The following is a 25296-nucleotide window of genomic DNA, read 5'->3' as shown; positions in this document are numbered from 1 at the left end:
CCCAATATCCTGAATTGTAGTCATATATGAAGTATGTAAACATCTGAGATCCTATTTCCCAAACTAAGGTTAAAAAATGTATAAAGAGATGGAAATCTAGATTTCCCTAGGAAGTCTCCCAGTTAAGATACAAAACTCAGAGAGACTTTACACATACAGACTTAAAAGTGTGAATATATATAAAGAAATAAACTCTTATCTCTCTGCAGTTGTCGGGAATGACTTTTTCAAGCTGATCTTGTTATTTTATGGTGATCAAGTAAACAATTGATACTCTTATCATCAACAATATTAAATGTGTAGGAAGAAACCATCATGTAAATGGGATAAGTAACTATATAAAGCAGAAATTCAATCTAAAATTTTAAATTCTCAACCTTTATATAAAGAAGTAATATGTCCTAATAAAAAGTGATTAACAATTAAATGTCTCTACACAGGAAAAACAGTAAAGCATTGCCATAAAAAAGACATGATTTTAGAAACCTAAAATAAAAAAATAAGTAATCAACCTTGAACTATTTAAAAAGTGTCAGCTTTTAGCAGAATAGCTGGATATAAGGTCAACAACCAAAAATCAATAGCCTTCTTGTACACAAACAACAGACTCACTGAGAAAGAAATTAGGGAAACAATTCCTTTCACAATAACACCCCCCAAAAAAAATGAAGTATCTGGGAATCAATTTAACAAAAGAAGCAAAAGACCTCTACACTGAAAACTACAGCACTCTGAAAAAAGAGATCGAGGAGGACATAAGAAAATAGAAAGATCTCCACTGCTCCTAGGTAGGAAGAATCAACATAGTGAAAATGGCCATACTTCCAAAACTGCTATACAGATTCAAGGCAATACCAATTGAAATCCCAACACAATACTTCACAGAACCAGAAAGAAGAATCCAAAAATTCATTTGGAACCATAAGAAACCTAGAATAGCAAAAGCCATTCTAGGCAACAGACACATGGCACTGGGTATAACAATTCCCAATTTGAAGCTACACTACAAAGCCACTGTGATAAAAAGCCATGGTACTGGCAAAGAAACAGACCTGAGGATCAGTGGAACAGATTGGAAGACACAAAAACAACTCCACAGGCACTGAGCTACCTTTTGACAAAGGAGCTGACCATCCCCACTGGAGGAAAGATAGCCTATTTAATAAATGGTGTTGGAAAAACTGGATCGCAACCTGCAAAAGATTAAAACTAGACTCTTATCCGTCACCATGCACTAAATTAAAATCCAAGTGGATTAAAGACCTAAATATAAAACACTAAACTTGCTGGAAGATAAGTTAGGCAGAACTCTGGAAGACACTGGCATACGAAAAGACTTTATGAACAAATCTTCAGTAGCACGGGAAATAGCAGAAAGAATCAACAACTGGGATCTCATCTTATTAAAAAGCTTCTGTACTGCAAAAGAAACCATCAACAGAACTAAGAGACAACCTACAATGTGGGAAAAACTTTTTACCAGCTGCTCCTCAGACAAAGGACTATTATCTAAAATATATAAAGAACTCAAAACAACCAGCGTCCCCAAATAAATTCTAAAATGGGTATCTGAAATGAACAGACATTTCTCAAAAAAGAAAATAAAGCAGCAAGTAAATACATGCAAAAATGCTCCACATCACTGGTCATTCAAGAGATGCAGATGAAAACAACACTGAGATTTCACCTCAACCCACAAAGAATGGCTGCTATCAAGAAATCACACAACAAATGTTGGTGCGGTTGTGGGGAGAAAGGAACCCTTCTCCATTGCTGGTGGGAGTGCAGACTGGTGCAATCACTATGGAAGTCAATATGGGGATACCTCAAAGAACTAGGATTAGAGGTTCCATTTGACCCAGCCATCCCTCTGTTGGGTATCTTTCCAAAAGAACTGAAAGAATCATACCACAGTGACATATGCACACCCATGTTCATAGCAGCACAGTTTGTAATAGCTAAAACTTGGAAACAGCCCATCTGCTCATCAATTAGAAACTGGATAAAGAAGATGTGGTTTTTCTATAAAATGGAATACTACTCAGCCATAAACAATGAGAAAGTAGATTCATTCATAGGTAAATGGGTACATTTTGAGGATATACTCCTAAGTGAAATAAATAAATCACACATATGCAAATACCGAATACTTTCTCTGGTGTGAAAAACTAAAATAGTACTCAAGATCCTAACGGGGCAATTAGCAATGTGAAATAGGAAGAAAAGAACCAAAGGTGTAGAGACAGTGAGAAGGATAGGGAAAGGGGAATAAGGGAAAAGGAAAAAAATATGAGAAAATGTAAAAATGGAATTAAAGTGTTTGAAGGTGGGGAGGGGAAGAGGGGGTGAAGGGAGGTTGGGGACAAGGGGAAAAAATGAGAACCAAGACCTGTCATGTAAAGGTACAAGATCCCAGTAATGAATGTAAAACTGTACTGTCTACCTAGAATGTAGCAATAAATTCAATTAAAAAAAAAGTGTCAGTACTCACTCTCCTCCCTGATTTCAATAAAGCTTAATAGCAAATAAGTAAAATATACAAAAATTACTTGTTAAAAATTATTTGTTAAAATAAATATAACTTTAAAACATACATGAATGTACTACATTTAAATTTTTTCAATAATACGGTTTTAATTTTTAAAATCTGCTCAAAAGTTGTAGATGCCAAGAAACATTTAAATTACTATAAGAATTTTCATTATACATATATGATACAAAGTATTTTTTCTACATTTAAATTTTTACTACATTCAACTATTAAAAGCTGTGAATTAGAAATAAAGTTAAAATCAAAGTTATACTTTGAGCAGAGTTAAAAGCACCATTTTCTATTCTCTCCATCTATACATATATCAATCGGCAGTTCATATGATGTACAAAGTAATATTTTGCTATAATGCTTCTTTTTCAAAATATACACAGTGAAAAAGTTTGAAAGAATTCCAACTTTTTAAAAACAAATGCACATCTTCATGGTTCACTTTACCGTTTTGTGACCGTTCTGGCAAGCCACGTGCAGTGCTGTCTGGCCCATGGCATCCTCCACATCAACATCACTGACATGCTGCACGAGGTCATGCAGTAATTCTGTCCGCCCATTCACAGCCAACCAGTGTATCTGTGAAGTCATTCAGTTATTTGACATTTATGCAGGAGTGTTTCATTAAAAAGTAGTAAATAAATGTTATTTCTCAACTAACCATGATATGCAAACTAAAGATATTTTAAAACCGTATCATTTTTCCCAATGAGAAAAATTTATGCATCAAGATATAGATTATACTGCCATGTACTATAAAATCAAGAACTTTAGTTCACCTGTAGAGAAAAGGCATGGATATTTTTCCTTTTTGAGAAGCAAGCATAATTTAAAAACTATTTAACACAAATACGCCACATTCTTTACTTCCTATGTTTATAAGCAATAAATAATAAGATATATAGGAAAAATTTTACACCTGTAAATCTACCACTGTTAAAATCTATCAATGTTAAAACACTGAGATTCTATCTCACCCCAGTAAGAATGGCTGTGATCAAGAAATCAACCAATAACAAATGCTGGGAGGGTTGTGGGAAGATAGGAACCCTTCTCCATTGTTGGTGGGAGTGCAGACTGGTGCAACCACTGTGGAAATCAATATGGAGATACCTCAAACAAATACGATTAGATGTCTCATTTGACCCAGCCATCCCTCTGCTGGGTATCTTCCCAAAAGAATTAAAAGAATCATACCACAGGGATATATGCACACCCATGTTTATAGCGGCACAGTTTGTAATAGCTAAAACTTGGAAACAGCCTAATTGCCCATCAAATGGAAACTGGATAAAAAAGATGTAGTTTTTTAATAAAATGGTGTACTACTCAGCCATAAAGAATGAGAAACTAGAGACATTTATAGCTAAGTGGATACACATTGAGGACATACCCTTAAGTAAAATTAATAGAACACACGTGTAAATACCAAACAGTTTCTCTGGTGTAATAAACTGAAAGTGTAAATAAAAATCAAAGTGCATAATTGATATTGTGTAATAGGAAGAAAAGGTCTAAATAAGTAGAGGAAGTGGGAGGGATAGGGGAAAAAAATATATGAAAAGGAAAAACATGAAAACAATGTTTCTGTAAATAGGTAAGGGTGGAGAGGCTCAAGGGAAGGCTGGGGAATAGGGAAAAACAAGAACCAAGATAAGTCATGTAAAGGTACAAGATCCCAATGACAACTGTAACTGTACTGTACACCTAAAATGTACCAATAAACTTAATAAATATTTAAAAAGTAATTAATTTTTAAAAATAAATACATGAAATTTCCCCTGTTGGCTCCAGTATAATCCAAGGTTGAGAACCACTGACGAGCCTCTCTGTGATGGGCCACCTTTGTGGGCTATGGGGTCTCAGCATGTATGTCAGAAAGGCAGACAGGCAGCTTTCCCACCAGGTAATCTGTATTCACAGGAATGTCTGAGAGTGCATCACTCAAATAATCCATAATAGATTTAGAGGAGTCAGATCAAAGGGGAAGAGAACAAAATTCTAAAAAGAGGGCACAGAAATGCATAGGCCCAGAAAAGAAAGAATGACAATCATAGAAAGTAGAACTAAGTGTTTGTGGCTGAAGCACAGATACCCATGGGTTTATGGGGTTATTCTCTTCATATAAATTGGACATTTCTGCCCCAGAGCTTAGCAGCAGCTACTCCCTTCTCATAACACCCTACTCTTATATCATTTAAATTATAATATTTCCTCTGGACTTGTTTCCCAGACTCCATTATTTGCTCCACTTCCCCCATATTTATAACCTAACATACTAAATGATGTGCTTGTCTCATTTCTGCTTATCACCACACTAGAGTGTAAGTTCAGTGAATGCAAAGATTTTGCTTGTCTCATTCACCGTTATGTCCTCCAATGCTGAGAATGGTATCTGACACCTAAAAGTGGTGCATCCATCTTTGCTGAGTTAATGAATTAAATAAATTAAGTAATTTATTAAACCCTGGGGAAGTCATTGCTTACTTTACCTGGCACGTAACTGTGAAATTAGTCAAGATTTTTTTCACGATTTTAAATGAACAAAGAACAAGATCATATCTTTTTCTCTTTTTTTGGCAATACTGTGAATTGAACTTAGGGCCTTTCGACTGAGCTAGATCCCCAGCCCTTCTTTAAAAACTTTTTTTTGAAATGGGGTCTTGCTAAATTGCCTAGATTGAGCTCAAACTTGTGATACATTTGTTTCAGCCTCCCAGAGTGGGCACTACCATGTCTAGCTAAAATCAGATTTATATTTTATTTCAGAATAATTTTTAATGGAAGTATATTTAAAAAGTGGTGATTTAGGGAGCTAAATATTATTTCAGAGTTTACATTTAAACAGAGAGAAGAAAATGAAAAATTAGAATATTTTAGTAATGCATTAGTCAAATAGGCTATTATCAGATATTCTAGTGTCCATATCTTGAAAGTTTGCTTTTTTAAAAAATAAAAATAACTTTATTGAACTAAATTTTCATACCACAGTTTTGAAACTTAAAGTCTAAGATTCCTTAGACTTTAGCATATTGACAGAGTTGTTCAACCATGACTACAATCAACTTTAGATTGTTTTTTTGCTGTCCCCAAACAAAACACTCTACGTACAACTAGCTATCACCCCCTCCACACACACCAAATATAAGTAACAACTGAGCTACTCTGTATCTTTATAGATAAAAAGTTTGCCTCTTGTAGGAAGAAAAGGTGCAAAGCGAATGGGGAAATGGGGAGGATAAGGGAAAAGAAAGAGGGGAATGGAATTAATATGAGAAGAAAAAGTGGAAACAAAGTATTTGTAGAAGGGGGGGCTTGGAGGGAGGGCAGGGGAATGGGGAAAAAATGAGAACCAAGATGGATATGTAAAGGTACAAATTTCCAATGATGAATGTCGTATTATATACCTTAAATGCACCAATAAAATTAATTTTTTTAAAAAGCTCCCAAAAAACTTTGGCCTCACAGAGGCCAAGGGTAAAGCTCAGAGGTAAAGCTCATATTTAGCATGCGCAAGGCCCTGGGTTCAAATCTTAATGCCAAAAAAAAAAAACCAACAACAAAAAACAAAACAAAAATTTTGGACTATGTATTCCAAAGTCCAAATCCAAATATGTTTTTCATAAAAATCCATATATTTTATTTAATTTCATTAAAAACTAAAGAAGACATTCCTCTTTTAAAATGATAGGCTGAAGACATCTATCAGCTTCAACTTCTTTGCAAAACCCCACTGAAATTACAGTAAGAGTATTTTCTTAAAGAGATAGTAACAAATTTTGGAAGCTGGAAAACAGACACTTTTTATCTTGTCTGATAATACTTGTTAATGGAACAAAAAGAATATTCAGTCAGAAGCAGAGACAGCTAAGAAAGTATGTGATTCGGGTCATAGAACAACTGGAAGACTCTAGAATCAGAAGTAAGCCCCATGTACCTCTTAAAGGAAAGGTGAACGTAGGACTAAAACCAAGTCATTTGAAAGTTTAATAAGATTGAGACCCTCAGGTCCCTACCCCTTTCCAAATCTGCAAGGACAGTAAAGACCCCTCATTAACCTGACAGAGTATAAACCTGTAAATGAGAAACACCAAACACAATGAACCACCAGTACCAACCACATTAAAAAGGGGAGATTAAATGCTGATTCACACCTGACTTTTGGCATCCCAAAGTATTCTTCTCTATGCGACCATCACAGTGGTACCACTTTCCTGGTATTGCAGTTTGAAAAGCTCTCTATGAGGAATCTAACTGGCTCAAACAAAGAGTAACTGCCTAAAGATACTGACACTAGGAACAGGCCTAGAGGGGTTGGAGATTTAGCTCAGTGATGTGGCAGCCTGCCTCACAAGGGCAAGCTCCTGAGTTCAATCCTCAGTACCAAAGAAAAAAAAAACAAGAAACACGCCTAGAGGAATATGTCCAAGCAGATCACCCCACAATGAAGTCTCTAGTGCACAAATCTCACTCATGCCCAGAGAGCTTTCAGTTTTCTCTTGCTCCACCCAACACTTGATAGATTTATCTAATTTAAAAGACATGCCAAGGGGGGCTAAGCAATCTTAAAAACTATTTAATACTCTCAGAGAACACACTAATCACATCAAAAACAAATAGGAAACAAGAAAAAAGTTAAGAAAACTGCTGGGCTATTCTAATATTCAAACAATAAGAGTACAAAAGAAGAAAACAATGTAAATCATGAATCATACTTTACAAAAATCTCCTGTTTTCATTCTATGAGTTTTTTAGATTAATACGGCCTCTGTATTATCCAGACAAATGGGTAAAATAAGACATATAATAAGGAAATTATAAAATGCCAAGGACAAAGTAGATTCTGTAAGTTTCTAGGCAGAAAAACAGGATTCATGTAAAGAATCAAGAATCAAACTAAGTATGGTGGTGTATACCCATACACCCAGGGACTTCAAAGGCTGAGATAGGCCAGCCCGGGCAAATCTGTAAGGCGTTTCTCAAATAAAGTAAAAGAGGGTGCTGAAGATGTAGATCCTTGGGTCCAATCCCTAGTCATAGAAAAAAACTAAAAGTGGCACCAAGATTCAAGACTAAAAGCTAGAAGACAACGAAGCAATGCTTTCAAGACACTAAAAGCAGACGATACCAAATGTAGAATTTTATTTTTAGCTAAATTATCAATTATATAAATTACTTATAAATTATCATTATATAAATAAATTACATAAATTATAAATAAAATTTTATAAACTCAAAGACTCAAGTCATTTTTAGACATATACCACAGCAACAAAGTTACTTCCCATGCACCTTTTCTCAGAAAATTATGAAAGATATGCTCCAACAAAGTTACAAAACAGTTATTAGGAAAAACAGACAAGGGGTTCCTATAACAAAGAACTCAAAGCAAGGCAAAGGACAAAAGAGAATCTAAGGTGATGGCAATGAAATACTCAGAGCAACTACGCAGCAGAACTAGAAACTAATCAACCCAGCCTAGAGAGGGCAGAACCTCCATTACATGTTCCTGAGACACAAATTCAAGTACTTAAAAGGCAGTGACTACATTTTAGGATAATATTTACAAACAGTAATAAATACCTAGAAAATGTAAAAACAACAACAACAACAAAAAACAGTCTGGAGATGTAGCTCAGTGGTAGAGTACTTGCTTAGCATGCATAAGGCCCTGAGTTCAACTTCCAGCACTATAAAAAGAAAAATCAAAAGGTTCAGTAAAATACAAAACAGATGTAAAAGACAGTGAGATTGGGAAGTAAGAAATATAGAGGGCCAGGGATTTAGCTCAGTGATTCCGCCGCCTGCCTCGCAAGTGCAAGGTCCCAAGTTCGATTCCCCGGTACAACAAAACAAAATGAAACAAAAGCACATTAAGAAATATAGGGAGAAATATAGAGAGAAATATTTAGTAAGAAATATTTGGAGAGTTTATAACTATATACAATATCCCAAGGAATATACACACAGATGCACACACAAACACACACACACACACACACACACACACACACACACACACTCAAAACAAGAAGAGGTAGGATATAAGATCAACACAATGGGCCAGGGATTTAGCTCAGTGGTTCCAGCACCTGCCTCACAAGCACAAGGACCCGAGTTTAATCCCTGGTACCAAAAAAGAAAAATCGACACACAAAAAGCAACTGCACTTCTACATTTTAACAATGAACATGCAGAAACCCAAGTTAAAAGCACAATACCATTTGCAAAACATATACAAAATCCCTAGTTCTAAATGCTAATGAAAGAAATCAAAGATCTAAATAAGAGCAAAGAGAAGTGTGTTTACAGATTGAAAGACTCAACACAGTAGAGATGTCAATTATCCCCAAATTGATCTACTGATTTAATGCAATTCTAGTCATAAACCCAAAAAGATTTTTTCTGTGAATTAAACAAAGTTATTATAAAAGGTATACAGAAAAGCCCAGGAATGAATAGATAACACAATCTTGATACAGAAAAATAAAGTGGGAGGAATTACTCTATTTATTTATTTATTTATTTATTTATTTATTTATTTTGGTACCAGGGATCAAACTCAGGACCCTGCATTTGTGAGGCAGGTACAGTGCCACTGAGCTAAATCCCAGGCTCAACTCTCCTAATATTAAAGCTTATTTTATACACAGCTATATACACAACAATAATCAAGACAGTGTGGTTCTTGTAAACACAGATCAATGGAATGAATACAGAGCCCAGAAGAGGACTATACAAATAACCCAACAGAATTCTGAGAAAAATAAAAAACCAATTTAATAAAGGAAGGATAGCCTTTTCTTTTTTTTTTTAATTAATTTATTTTATTGGTACACTTAAGGTATATAATATAATGACATTCATCATTGGAAAATTGCACCTTTACATAATCCATCTCAGTTCTTATTTTTTTCCCATTTCCCTGCCCTCAATCTTTCCACCCCTCCCTATCTACAAAGACTTTCTTTCCATTTTTCTTTTTCTCATGTTAATTCCATTCCAATCTTTCTTTTCCCATCCCCTTCCATTTTTCCTTCCCCTTTGCACCTTTTCTTCCTATTTCACATTATCTATTATACCTTTTACTCCTTATTTACACTTTCAGTTTCTCACACTATATGATAAACTACTCGGTATTTACGCATATGCATCCTATTAATTTCACTGAAGAGTATCACCTCTATGTGCATCCATTTACTTATAAATGACTCTAGTTTCTCATTCTTTATGGCTGAGTAGTACTCCATTTTATAAAAAAAACACATTTTCTTTATCCAGTCTCTTGTTGATGGGCAATTGGGCTGTAATGCTAACATAATTGAACATTCTCAGGCCAAAAAAACATTAACCCTAACCTCAGCCTCACAGGTTGTTGTTTCTTGTTTTTGGTAACAGGGATTGAACTTGGGTCCTTGCGCTTGTGAGGCAGGCAGCAGAACCACTGAGCTAAATCCCTGGCCCTCAGCCTCACATATTATACAAATATTAACTCAAAAGAAATCATAGACATAAACAGAAAATGTAAAAATTATAGTACATTTAGGAAAAAAAATGAGAGAAAATCTTCAAGAATTAGGCTGAGGAAGAAGTCTTCACCTTACTATCAAAAGCAAGTTTCATAAAAGGAAACACTAATAAAACTGGACTTCATCAAAATTTAAAACTTTTTTTGCTCTCAAAAGACCCTGTTAAGAGCCTGAAAAGGCAAATTAAAGACTGGAAGAAACTATTTCAAAATCACTTATTTGAGTGGCACTACTCTTTCGAATATATAAAGAATTCTCCCAACAGTTTTTTTTTTTTTAAGCTGAAGCTTAGAAAATGGACAAATGAAATAAGCTGGTATTTTACGTCATGTAAGAAGGTATACAAAGGACATAATCCTATGGGAAAAAATGTTCAACACTACTGGCAGCTAAGCAAACAGTAATTAAAGCAAAATGATTCATCACATAACCATTATAATGGCTAAAATAAGTGACACCACTGAGAGTTGTCAATGAAGCTGAAAAACTGTGTCACTTATATCACTAGTGGGCATGTACTGCACAATGGCACAACCATTAAACAGGCAACAGGCAAGAATATTTTAAAACTAAACATGAAATTACATATCACACAACCCAGCAACCAAATGGTTAAACATTTACCCCAAAGAAATGTAAACTTATATTCATTCACACAAAAAGTCACACACTAATGTTGATGTTTAGAGCAGCTTTACTCCTAATAGTCCAAAACCCAAAATGACTCAGATGTCCTTCAACAGTCAGTTAACCGTTAAAAGAAACAACAGTACATCCACTCCATGTAATCTTACTCAGCACTATAAAGGAACAAACTTAAACTCGACATGCAACAACCTAGATAAATCTCCAGGGAACGTGATGAGACAAATAAGCCAACACCAAAAGATTCCATATAGATAATTCTATTCATACAACATTCTTCAATAATAAAATTTTAGAAATGTAGAACAGATTTAGTGATTATCAGGGGTTAGGCATGGAGTGTGAAAGAGAAAGGTATGATAATAAAAGACAATACAAGAGATCTTTGTGGTGTTGGAAAGTTTAGAATATTATAGTGGTAAATACATGTACATAACAATAAAACTGTACAGAACTTAATAAAAACACACATATCATTTCAACAAGATGAACTGTATTTATATCCTGGCTGTGATATTATGTTCTAGCATTTGCAAATGTTACCAATATGGGAAATGAACAAAAGGTATAGGGGATTTCTGGGTATTATTTCTTAAGATTGTATGTGAATCTCCAAATTCTCTCAATTTTTTTTTAAAGCAGACAATTATTTACCCCAGATAAAATGCTAGGCAAAAAAGAAAAATAACTATAGAAGACTATTTGGCATAACTATGAATAGTTTTTCTTTAGTTAAAAAAAAAGAGCACTGAAAATTGACCTAACTAAAATTATAATGACTATAGTAAAAGGACATGAGGGAAATGTGCTGGCTTATACATGATGAATGGGGAAAGAGGCTGAAAAGAGAACAACTTCATTTTCCAGAATGGTAATAGATGATGAGTAAAATCAGATGGTAGCATTTGCATGTTTAGATTAAAAATATAAACTTTTCAAATCCATTAAAATATCTGAGAGGAATTACCTAAGAAAGGGAAAGTTTAAGGAGGAAGGCCAAGAGACTATTTCCTATAGCAAGTCTTGTAAAATGAAGTGACTCTAAATATATATATGAATTATTTTATTAAACAAAAATTTTATTTAAAAGCAGCTCCATTTTCCTTACAGCTCAGGAATGAAAGGGGAAATAACAGCAGATAGAAACTTCTGTAATTAAACAGGTTAACAGTGAATATTTTATCTTGCTTAAACAGGGTAACGTCCAAAGGAAAGATCTGTCATTTCTAGGGGTTTATATAATCCCCTATATCATCTACCACATCACTAAGCAATCAGTAGGTATTCAGAATACCTTTCCTTACAGAGTATTGGTATTATATTTTTAGTATATAATAAAATATGAATTTTCATGGGAACTGTAGATTTCATAAAATAAAATCATGATTGGGCTTATTCTATAATAATCCACTCAGAAAAACTCAAACTTCAGAGAAATTTCTTCTTATGCCTCCTCCCCAAAATTTTTAATCAAAAGGGCTTGAGACCAAGCTTGGTAAGTAAATATTCAATGCTCTTTTTTACTCACAAATTACAATTCAAAATCTTCAAGTACTGCCAAAGAAAGGTTAAATTTAACAAAAAAAATAACATCTACTGCAATTTCAAAATAACTGCTCAAGCCACACATGGAGGTACATCCCTATACTTAACTCCAGGTACTCAGGAGGTTGATGCAGGAAGATTGTGAGTTTGAGAACAGCCTAGCATGCACAAAGCCCTGGGTTTAACACCTGGTACTCAAAAAGGAATGATGATGATTATGATAATTATTCTAGGGACCCCTGAAACATTACTGAAAACCTCTGCAGTAGGATCCAGTCTCCTACACCGTGTATGATGCAGGCCTAAGGAAAAAAACTAAGACAGAACTAAGAGAGACAGAAAATGAAGGCCAGGACAACCAATGCCAGTGCAACTGACAAAGGCACTGGCCAGTCCAAGCCACTGATTTTTATTGGTAATCAATTGGGGTAAAGGCAAGCTAGTCCTGCAAGAGCAGGATTACATGAGAAAATGTGCAGTCATGCAGTTAATATGGAAATTAATAGAGATAAGGCTTGTAAAGAAAAAGACAAAGCATTCTGGAATTAGCAACAGAATAGACAAAAATATATAGTTGTAATTCAAATACTGTCCTTCTAGTGAAAGGTTTTAGTTGTGGGAACGGAGTATTACTCTGACCTTGGCATGTAGGCTTCAGCCAACCAGACTCATTTCTCAAAACAGATCACTTGTGGGATTAACTCTTCATAGCCTATACTGCTTACAGCCTGCTTTGGGCATAATCAGTTTTGCAGTCTCCTGCATAATTCTATTTTATCTCTACTTCTAGGGTGAATAATGCTCAATTAAATAATGATGATTTAGTTAAAATTTTGAGAGTTCAACAATCCCTTCACCAAAATCCCATACCACCTCCCCACAATATTTATGTTGATCAAAACTATATTAACTTAGTCTGTAATAAAACTAAGGGGGAAAAGGATAAAAATTCCAGCTTTTAACACATAACAAGTCTGAAAGAATACAGCCATAATGTTAACAATGGTCATCTCTGAGTTCGGGGAATACAGAGAATGTTTGGTCCCTGTGCTACTTTTTTCCTTATTGCCTAGCCACGCAAACATACCAAAAGCACTCACACATCACAATGCAAAGTAACTCTCCTACAATGAATTGATACATATTTTGACAGAGATGTTCCTAAGAAGTCCACTAAAAGTCAGTGACAGGAGTCAAGGGAATAAAACTTCAAAATAAACGAAAGAGAAGGGGGAAATATAGTGAACTACAACTTTTCTTATAAATATAACTGAAAACTATACCTCAAATCATTCTGCACCATCTTAATTATAAAGTAACTTGCAGAAAACTTGTACTACACTTTGCATTATCATCACATTTAAGATTATTTTCTAGAGAGTATTTAAAAAATCTGACCACTTACTGCTGTAAGGCCTTCATTATTACAAATGTTGACATCAGCACCGTATTCTAATAATTTACTCATGCATTTCTTCTGTCTGAAATGAAAAAGAAAAAACTAGTACTAAAGAATACAAAAATGACAATCGTTTTACTCTAATATTAACTACAATAAACATTAGCTGACAATATATTATCTATTTCTGTGGGCTAGTCATAGTGGAACATGCCTGTAATCCAGCACTCAGGAGGCTGAGGCAGAAGAATCAATCACTGTTAATCTAAGGCCAGCCTGGGTTACATAGTAAATTCAAGGCCAGACTGGATCGCACAGTGAGAACCTGTCTCAAAAATCAGAAGAAAACAAAATCTTAAAAAAAAAAAAAAAAATCTGTATCTGCAATTTCAAACTTTATCTGTAACATTTAATTGTACACTATTTAAAATATAGTTACGTTATTTCTGATGCAAAGGTAACAGATTAAAGAAATGGCACAATCAGGATTTCTTGTCATTAAGACAAATTCATCAATCAAAATGCAGGGAAATTTTGAGTGTTAACAAAGTAAAGGGAAAATATCATAAATATAAGAAAGTACAAGTATAATGGATAAGGATGTCATCCACACAACAAAATGCCTCAATGTTATATCCTACTGCCTTGTTGTAAAACATTTATAATAATATAAGATTAACTATAAAAACATAATCACATAATCAGTAAAATGAATGTCTGTAAATCTTCCTAGCCCACTTCATTTTTTTCAATTATTTTTACTGTGGTATAATATACATAAAACTTACACCTGGGCCGGGGATTTAACTCAGTGGTTCCGCCACCTGCCTTGCAAGTGCAAGGACCTGAGTTGGAACCCCGGTACCAAAAAAAAAAAACTTACACCTTAACGTTTTGTTTGTTTGTTTGTTAGTTTGTTTGTTTGTTTTGTACCGGGAATCGAACTCAGCACTTGTGTTTGTGAGGCAGTTAGCGGAACCACTGAGCCAAATCCCCGGCTTAACCATTTTTAAGAGTATAGTTTTATGGTATTTTACTTAATATAAAGTCCTCAAGGTTCATCCATGTTACAGCATATGTCAAAATTTCCTTTCTTTTTAAAGCTGAATAATAATCCATGATAGCCAGGGATTTAGTTCAGTGGTGCCGCAGCCTGCCTCACAAGTGTAAGGACCTGAGTTCAATCCCCAGCACTAAAAAAAAAAAAAAAAAAAAAAAAAAAAAAAAAAAAAAAAAAAAAAAAAAAGATTAAAAACAAAATAATAATCCATTTATCATATACTACATTTTGCTTATCCATTCATCAGTTAATACAGACTTGGGCTGCTTCCACATTTTAGCTATTGCAAATAATGCTGATATGAACATAGGTGTTTAACTATGTCAATTTTGGGGGGTATACATCCAGAAAGGGAATTGCTGGCTCATAGAATAATTCTACTTTTAATTTTTTAAGGAACTATCATATTGTTCTCCATAGATGAAGTTCTATCATTTTACATTTCCACCAAGTGCACAAGGGTTCCAATTTCTCCATATCTTAATCAGTATTTGTTTTTTTTTGTTGCTTTACAGTAGTCATTTTAATGGGTATGCATTAATGTCTCATTGCAGTTTTGAGTTTATTCTCTTATTTAGAGATGCTGAGCATCTTTTCATGGGTTTATTAGTTATCTATATCTATATATATATATATATATATCTGAAGAAATGTCTATTCATGTCTTTTGCCCATTTTTTAGTTGCCTACTATCTTAGTTACTTTTCTCATTGCTGAGACAAAATACCCAACACTCACAAATTAAGGGAGGAAAGGTTTATCTAGCTCACAGTTTATAGACTTTGAGTCCATAATCAGTTGGCTCTAAGGCAGGGTGGCATGGCACAGGGGCATCGCAGAGTAGAAATAGAGTTCATAGCAGGCAGAACACAGAAGGCAGAGCACCTAACTACAAGAGACAATAGCAGCTTGTTTCTGCTCCTTTTATTTCTATCTAGGCTACCGAGCTTAGGAAGAGTGCCAAATCAATCAGTAGACTATTTTAATAATCACACACCCTTAATCCCAGCACCCTTTATTCTAGCACTGCACCATGGATCAATCCCAGCCATCACACACTCTAGATCCAGCCACCTCTGAAAATCCCCACCTATGACCACATGAGGCTTTGGGGAAGATACCTAGACACAAACCATAACACCTACCCACTTCATTTTGCTAAGTTTCCTCTTAGCCTGATCCATTCCTAGTTATTATTCAATACTCATTTTAAATTCCCTTTCATTAATGAAGCCTGTATAAACTTCTGAGAACTACATGGAACTTTAAACTCTGAAGACTCATTGTTTATTGGTATCATTCATGACAATCTTAACTATCCTCTATACTGAACTGAGAAACTACATAATCCACTGAATAAAACTGTGTATGATAAACTGAGTAAATGGCAACATATAGAATATATTAATGTACATACTTCATATACTATCAGTATAATACAGTGCCCCACAGAGAAAGACACAGTGTACATGTATATACTACTATTTACTCAACAAGTTCATAAACTTCTTCATGCCATGGACTATGATCACATTCCTTACCTCACTATTAAGTAGTCAGATACATAATAACTCTCAATGAAACTTTATTATTATGGCTATCTCTCATTTAATAACCTACTTGTTCACAGCCATTCAGTCTTACGATCAAGGTGTACTGTTTGGACTTGTGACCCATCTGTTTTTCTGTACAGTTCTGTACATCTGTACATCTTGTTTAGAGAGCCTCAGTTTCTTTTTTTTTTTTTTTTTTTTTTTTTTTTTTTTGGTATAGTACCTCTTGTTTATACAGTACTATAATTTTTGCTGATTGTACTATACAGTACAGTACTGTAGTTTTATGTCCTGCTATACATTACAGTACTGTATGAGTTATGCAAATAGAAGCAAAGTCAGCCAGTTGGAGTTTCCTTTGACTATTTCATTGTTCTGACTATTGCAATGCACATACTGTATACAATTCCTCATTCAGCAACCAATTCAGTTAACAACCTATTCACAGGACCAGAACTTGGTCATTAAATGAGGAATGTCTGTAATTACTATTCATTAATACATCAATAGCTAAAATTCTTATCGATTAAAAAAACCTTTTAAGAGAAAAAATAACCTTCTGGCTTTTTTATATCTGAAAGTTAGATATCACTTAAAATCAGCATAATTTAAAAATAGGAGAAACCAAACTTCTGAATAAACTGTGTAGTTCAAACACTAACAAATTTCTTAATTTAACACATTATCAAAACCTCAGAAAACAAATTCTCAGTAATTATGAGACAACAGTCCAAATAGTCCTTAAAATGGAGCATTGCTTAAAATGTGTTTGTTCCTGTACACAAACAAGCCTGTGCTTGTACCTATTCTGATCCTGACATGGACCACTGGCCTACTTCCAAAGTAAAAAGTTGAGTGAATGGCCAGGAAAATACATCCAAGAAAGTATTTTGGGTATAGGCTGTTGAAGCAAAACAACAACCAGAAATGCTCCTCCTTCCATAAATGAAGTGGAAAAGGTACAAGTAATACAGGAAAGAAACATACATTATTACCCAACAAATTTTGTTGCTTTTAGTCCTTCACATTTAGAAAGGAAGGCAAAACAACACAAACTGCACTAATGATGACAACAGAAATTCTAAAGCAGGCCAACAGAAATCTATTACCTATCTAACAATGACAGCTAAGGGAAGAGAAGAAAAACTGAAGGACTACAAAAAGGATAATTCTCCTAAGAATTCTACTGCAGGATGGACAAATCTAACCTAATAATAAAAAACTATTTCTGAAAACAGCAGTAGCTACACAAAGTAACAAGTATTTGAGTCATTTAGCAAACATTCATCCAATACCTCTTCATACAAGGCACTAAGTCAATACATAATATAAACCAAAATATTCTCATATTGAACATTAAAAATAATCTTTATAAAAATAAAAAGGTGAGCCATGAATTTAGCTCAGAGGTTCTGTTGCTCGCCTTCTAAGCGCAAGGTCTTGAGTTTGATCCCCAGTACCAAAAAAAGTAAAAAGGTATCCAAATTAAAGAATGGCTCACACACATATGTCTTTTCTTTCTGCTCATTTGCTGAGCAAATCATATAATCTGTCTTATTTCTTCATCTCAGAAATGCAATGGTCTTTTCAGTTGCTGTTGATAAAACCAGTGATCAAAATTATTTTCTAGGCCAACTACTTCAGCACTGAGCTATACACCAGCCCAAAACTATTTCATATGTGCTAATAAAAAAGGCTTTATTTCAGAAAAACAACACAAATCTTTTTAGCAGACCAAAAATATTCCGCCTTTCAAGTCTAAATCCTATGTTCTGGTCCTCACACAGTCTTATAATCTCCTACACAATTACAGTGCATTTCTTTATCAAATATACCAATTGTGTCCTTTCATTTATAGTTGCTGACAGAGTACTGAATATTTTATTACATGTAATCTTTTCAGACTTTTGTCCCTAACCCATTAACACTTGGCATAAGGTATCTGACTCTGAGATTGATTCGGCAAGAGAATGAATAATTTACTCTATGAAGTGCAACATATACAACATACCTGATGTAAAATTATAAAAATAGCTTTTCAATCAACACTTTGATCCTATTAAAACAATGGACAATTAAACTGGCTTATATGTCAATTCATGAAATGGGGCAGATCAATTAGGGTGGAAAGATAATGCCTTTCTCCATCCAACCTCGACAGCATTGTGCTTATCTTTTTGGTTTGATTTTTATCCTTATGCTACATGCAAATGCAAATATCTGACCTCAGACTGATGCAATCAATTTAGCTCCACATGCATCTCACGAATGTAGCCACCTTAACTTTTCAGGATCCTAGTTCAGAACAGGAAACAATATCTTCAAGATTAATCAAAACAAGAGCCACAATAAGAATGTACATTAACAGAAGTTTTATAACGTTCAAAACGGTTCATAAATATAAATTCCTTAAGGCTTGAATCAAATGCTACTTATTTTTATTTTAAATTTAATTCCTATTATTTTGGAATTATTTCTCAGTTGAGAATTATAAGAAACAAAAACAGTTACATAGGCAGACACAGAGATATGACACCTGAAATACTTCACAGGAGACTGAATAACTATAAAAATCATGATAGGGCATAAAATAATATGCCATGAAATAATAATGTTCATGGTGATAATCAGTATTATCAATGAGGCATAAGTATACCCAATATGCCATATTTTTTAAGTTTTTCACTACTTTAAAATCGCACTTACATTTTTAAAGTATTTTAAGCACATGAGTTAGAAAACTTCACAAACAGTTGTAACAATTAAAGCTAACTAGAAATCCTACTCGGGGACAATTCACTCTCAAACAACTGTAATAAATTATAGGAAACAAGGAGGTGGACTTTGTAGGATATGGGGATGGGAAGAGATGGAAGGGCAAGAAAGAGAAGTAAAAATGATTAAGATGCAATATGTATAGTTACAAATTCCCCAAAATGAATGTAATTATTATACACTGCAAATATACACTAATAAAAAAATCTATTAATGAGTACATATTCATTTGTCTATAGTTGCACTAAGCAACTTGGAAAATAAGCCATGAAATTAGGAGTGGCAAAAAATTACCAGAAAAAAGACACCAAAATGAGATGAAAATAATAATCTTCAGAAAAACTACATTTTTAGCAAGAAAAATATAAGTGAACAACTTAATAAATTATTAGGTATAACAGTGAAAAAATATGGCAATGAGACAACAGTGAGCAGCCCATGCCCACAGGAAACCTCAGCTTCGAAGCCAGCAGCTAAGACTCAAGACCCTAAAACCCACCAAAGATATATTTACTGCTAGCCAACTCCAAGTGCACTCTGCATTTTGTTTCCTCTCCACATTGGGCAGCAGAGACACCAACTGATTTACTAACTAATCTAGTCATGGACAACGACAAGGCCCAAGGAGAGCAGGTAAGCTCAAAGAGTCAGCAGCTCCAGAAAGAAACAATGGACCAGGACAGCAGTGCTAGACCCGAGAGAAACCAACAACTATTGCAAACTGGAAAAACAGTACGGAATTTTAAAAGTGACTCCTTCCACACAGCCGGCTAATGCTGGAGAAGAAATCCCACCATATTTGAAAGTGTTTACTCAACTTGTTTCAGGAAGAGATTAATTATTTAAGACTGAGCCACAGAACAATTTCACTTCAGGGTTTCCAGTGCTACCCTCTCCACAATGACTAAAAGATAGCTACAAAAGAAGGTAAGGTACAGACAGACACAGGTCCCCAATGTACTACAGATATATACTAATTTTTTAAATAAATTAAATATTAAAAAAGAAAAGTTATGTTATAATTTTAATATAATGATCCAAGACTCTCTTTAAACAGAAAAAACAGGCCTCAGAGAAAAAAAATTATAAAAAATAAAATATATCATTTTTAAAAATTTTCCCAAGCAAATAAATATTGGAGAAAAAGAATCATCAGATCAAGACAGGGTACTTTGAATACAACTTTAGCTACTTAAGGAAACTAAATATTTACCCATTTCTAGCTGCCAAATGAAGGGGTGTACAGCCTGAAATATCTTGATAGTTAGGATTTGCTCCTTTCTTTAACAGCAGAACCAAGCATTCCACCGATCCACAGCTAAAACATTAAAAGACAGGTCAGATACATGTGACAGCCACATTTGAGATAGCTTAATTAAAAAAAAAAACATTCTATTAAGCTCATTATTTTTAAGGTGCTGATTTACCTATAATTTTACTTAACAAATACTAAATATCCTCTATTTTCAAGACGCACAGTAAGCTGTAAGGTAATTGAGAATTTCACATAAAACAAAAAAGAGATTCATTTATGAAAGAAACAAGATACTCTCAACTTTTTGGTTTTCCAGGAAACACATTAATCATGAACAATTAATTTCAACATACCTACCCAAATCCAGAGAAAAGATATAAATATCAATTAGTTAATTGTCCAAAACCACAGCAGAAGACTATGGATAAAATCATACACCCATCTAGGAAAAGCCAATGATGTCACATTCAATTAGCATATCCCATTTATCCCTTATCTCAGTGGGATAAATGGAAGATTTGGTAAATGCATGTTAGTTACATCAAGCAAAAACAATCCCCAGGCCTAAACTAGAATAAGCTATCAGGCACATGATTCAATCTTAAAGTTAATAATTTATCTAGATAGAAAATACAGGGCTGGGGATTTAGTTCAGTGGTTACACCACCTGCTTCACCAGCGCAAGGACCCGAGTTTGATGCCTGGTACCAAAATAAATAAATGAATGAATGAATGAATGAATGAATGAAAGAAAGAAAATACACAACACACTATGCCCTAAACAGGATAAAGAAATAATTGGTTGAGCCAGGCATGGTCACACACACCTGAAAACCCAGCACTCTAGAGGCTGAGGGATCAGGAGCCCAAATTAGAACCTTGCCTGGGCAACTCAGTGACTTAACAAAACCCTGTCTCAAAAAATTATAAAAGGACTGAGGATGTACCTCAACATAAAAACCCTGGGTTCAATCTCCAGTACCTCAAAAAAAAAAAGGAAAAAAAGAGAAAAGATATACTTGGCTGCTTGTTTTCGTACCTCCCTATAACTACTGTAAGACAATGCTGATTCAAAGTTTAGGGTGCTTACTCTAGACAAGAATTTAAACTAAAACATCTTTAATCTTACTTTGCTGCAATGTGAAGCAAGCTTCTTTTCACACGTCCAAATGCATAATTGACATCAAATTTTGAATTTGATAGTAGTTCAGAAACAGACCTGTGCCCCCAAACAGATTAAAAGAGGATTCAATACATAAGAAGGTTTTTAAAACATAATAAATCAAGTTAACAGCTCTTTAGTTTTTCTTACTAGTTATTCAAAAGTCCCTTATCAATCAAAGCAAGGCACTATTTTCTAAGTGCAGCACAGTAGCAAAATAATATCCCAAAACCAACAGCCTTGACGAATAAATTAGCGCTAAAGACTTCAACTCCCACGCAGACAGTGAGCGCTATGTTATCTGCTCGGAGGACACCTAACAGAGTAAGTTGGCTTCAGTTCTCACTAGATTTCTTTTTTTAAGTTTTGTTATCATTTCAAATTTATTTTTGTTATAATTTCAAAATTAATAGCAACAACTAAAAAAAAGACTCTAATAGAAAAAACATAAAGTCTAAATGTATAGATGCCCATATTTTTGTTTTCTGCAGGACAAGCAAATGAGCTTAAAATTATAAGCTACATTGATAAAACAAAAAGTGTAATGATGCTAGTGCTGGAATCAAAAAAGTTAGGATTTTCCATCATAGAGATCAATCAAGTTGGCAAGAACTACAAAGTTTCTCTGAACCAGCTTACAATACTAAAAACTAAACTAACTTCTCTGTTGTGTTTTTCATATACTGGTCTGCTCAGTACATTAAACTACAAGGCTCAGTTTCTTTTCATTGTTCTCAGACAGCCAGTGTTTTACTAGATTATTGAGAAACAAAAAGAATAGATCTGGCTGCTCCCCTTGCCAAAAATTTGGCTGTTACAAATAATAAAGACCCCTTTACACAGACAGATAACTATACTGCATACATTCCTCTACAAGAGTACCCACATTGCCCTACATGGTGGCATAGGCCTATAATCCTAGCATTCTGGGAGGCTGAGGCAGGAGGACTGTGACTTCAAACCTAGCTTGGGCAACTTAACAACTAAGCAAGACTCTGTCTCAAAATAAAAAACAAAAAAAGGTTATGGACATAGTTCAGTGTCAAGGCCCTGGGTTCAAATCTGTTACAAGAAAAAAAAAATAAACCCTATATTAATTTTAAAAACATCAAAGGATGAGCACATGTAAGGGAAATAGATCGCCCTTTAGCTCTAACCTTTTGCTCTAGAGATCAGTAGTGATCTCTAAAAGAAACCAAATGTTTTTTTTTATGTCAGTCAGCAACAAAGCACTTGATTTTAACTTATGATTATATTCATTTTTAAAATGTCTCAAAATCTAATAGAAAAAAACTTTCCCCAGGACATCTATGCCCAATCTACTATGGGCCTATGTGTGTGTACATATTATATTTAGAAAACTTCACACTTTTTAAAAAGCATAAATTTATTAAACAGACACTCACCTGTGTTGATCAGCCATAACCATTGGCATCAATGTATAAACAGCAGTTTCATTATCTGAGTTTCAAAAAAAAAAAAAAGAATTAATTTATTTCCACTTTTTCCAAGATGTAAAAGTTAAGATTAGTTTTCTTAACTCTACATGAAATGTGAGTTAAGAGGGAAAGGGTAAGAATACTGCAGAATACCAGAGGTAGTGCAAAACTTCTACTCCTTACTGCTTTTATTTCGTCAAAGAAGAGCTTACCTTTTGAATGTAAGGGAAAAAATTGAAGTTGTACTGTTCTCTGTAGTTTAAACACTGATATTTCTTTATTTCCAAAGAGATAATTTAGACATAATGTTTTATCACATGTTTACAGACAGTTCTGGGTATTTTAAGTATATGTGGATATTAAAGATATATATGCTAAAAGAATTTTAAAAGCTTAAATATACATAGTACTTGCTTCTTGCCAATATAAGAAATTACTTTAGAAGCTTTTATGAAGCAACATTAAGAACTTAATTTTACTCATTACACTATTTAGATTTGTATTAATATTTTTTAACAGATAAATTCACAGAAACATGATCCAAAAGGTTAAAAGTCAATGTGATGCCATGTTACACACATTGCACCTAGTGTTTTGAACTTGTTTTAAAATACTACTAATGGTCATTTCTCAATCAAGTCAGTTTGAAGTTTGTTTTTTAATAAATTATTTACAAAGAAGTAACCTAGACAATCCCAGTGTAGACTTTAAACACTGTTGCTAAGATCAATGGGCTAAAGTCTGAGGTGAAACCATTTCCTAGTACCAAAATAGTTTCTAAAAATATTGATAATACAATGGAAAAAATAGTAAAGTTACAGTAAAGAAACCATCAGGTTAATCAATTGGCAAATGGTAATATCTCTAAAAATCATTCACAGCAGTATCATGTAGCACTTGATCAATGAACCATTGAGAAGGGCACAACACTTTTGTACTATTCTTGCCAAAAATCTCTAACTTCAATCTAATCATGAGAAAACATCTGAAAAACCCACTTTAAGCAAAATCCCACAACACACACGGCCAGTCCTCTTAAAAGTCTCAAGGCCATTAGATAAAAGGAAAGACTGAAGAACTATAATTTTGGGGACTCTATAAAGAAACATAACAACTAAGTGCAATGAGATATCCTGGATTGGATCCCAAAATAGAAAAAGGACCTGACTGGGAAACTTCTGAAATTCTAGTAAAATCTGTAGTGCAGTTAATTTTATATTAATATTTATTAATAATTTATTTATTTATTTATTTATATTAATTTCTTAATTTGATAAGTGTACTATGATACAAGATGTTCAATGGGATCTCTACTATTTCTAAGTTTTAAATGAATGAAAAAAATTTTAAAAGAGTAGATACTAGTACAGGTGAAGAGTCTTAAGACTGAATATAATGTGTTGACTTTAAATACTAACTCAAACAAACCAAATTTGGAGGATACGTTCTAAGACAATTTTTAAGAGAGTGGAAAACTGCATGGTCTGGGTAGTTGACCACAGTAAAAAAACTATTGTTAACTTTATTGATGCTAATAATAATATTATGTTTATGTCTGAAAAACATTCATGTACTTAAAAATATAAACTGTTATGTGGAGGGGAAATGGGAAAAGGTTATGACTATTCACAATTTCATTTATTATTTTACTTGTAAGTATACAAATGAAAGCAATTTAGTCTTCATCATACTAATATGCAGATACAACAATTCTTTCACAATAAAATAAATGCTATTAACCAACATGTTTTTAAATCATTATCTCAAAGACCCTTTTATTTCTGTAATGGTAAAGATAAAAAGGCTCCATTTTAAACACAATATATATTATCTTTTATCCTCATAACTTACGAAGTTGCTACCAATCTCATTTTACAGATGAGAAAACTAAAATTCGAATAAGCTATGTAAAATGATGGCTTTAAGTGGCTGATTCCAGAAACTCCACATAATACATCTTATATCCCAGTATATACTCCTACAAACAGTAACCCAAAGGTCCATCACCTGAGCTAGTCTTTTATCTTATTTTATTTTATTTTATTTTATTTTGGTACAGGGGATCAAACTCAGGACCTTGTGCTTGCTAGGCAGGTGCTATGCTGCTGAGCTAAAAACCCCGGCCCTGAGCCATTCTTAATATACACAATACACTCTAATTTGTTTTATCCTATTTTATTTCTTTTTGGGGAGTGCTGATTGCAACCCAGTAAAGTGTTCACAATAACTAACAATAAGTCACCATCTGAAGTTGAAAACATCTCACTAAGCTCCACTAGCATTATAACATTCTTTGTCTCATATCATACACAGCCCAATTTACATTTAGTTTGCAGCCTCTTGTGGTGGCACAGGCCATAATGCCATCACTCTGGGAAGCTGAGGCAGGAGG

The 25296-nt window shown here is 33.9% G+C and overlaps 1 protein-coding gene across 6 annotated transcripts in view; it reads right to left on the bottom strand.

Annotated features, from left to right (window-relative positions):
* Positions 1-22923, bottom strand: part of Hace1 (HECT domain and ankyrin repeat containing E3 ubiquitin protein ligase 1) — a 102173-nt gene extending 79250 nt beyond the window's left edge. For 3 of the 6 annotated variants that reach the window (XM_010607185.2, XM_010607186.2, XM_010607187.2), the window contains exons 1-5: positions 22872-22923; positions 21433-21522; positions 20262-20366; positions 13667-13742; positions 2990-3121 (exon numbers count right to left, since the gene is read on the bottom strand). In XM_010607185.2, the coding sequence (XP_010605487.1) occupies positions 2990-3121; positions 13667-13742; positions 20262-20366; positions 21433-21522; positions 22872-22900 (432 nt within the window). In that variant the 5' untranslated portion in view covers positions 22901-22923. Of the gene's footprint in view, positions 1-2989; positions 3122-13666; positions 13743-20261; positions 20367-21432; positions 21523-22871 lie in introns of those variants that run through there. The other 3 variants (XM_010607188.2, XM_019205006.2, XM_033763461.1) reach the window with 2 other exon arrangements.
* Positions 22924-25296: the final 2373 nt, after the last annotated feature.

The sequence above is a fragment of the Fukomys damarensis genome, unplaced genomic scaffold (assembly GCF_012274545.1).
Source record: "Fukomys damarensis isolate Sample0158 unplaced genomic scaffold, DMR_v1.0_HiC HiC_scaffold_14, whole genome shotgun sequence".
NCBI lineage: Eukaryota > Metazoa > Chordata > Mammalia > Rodentia > Bathyergidae > Fukomys > Fukomys damarensis.
This window is presented reverse-complemented; position numbering and strand designations above follow the sequence as displayed.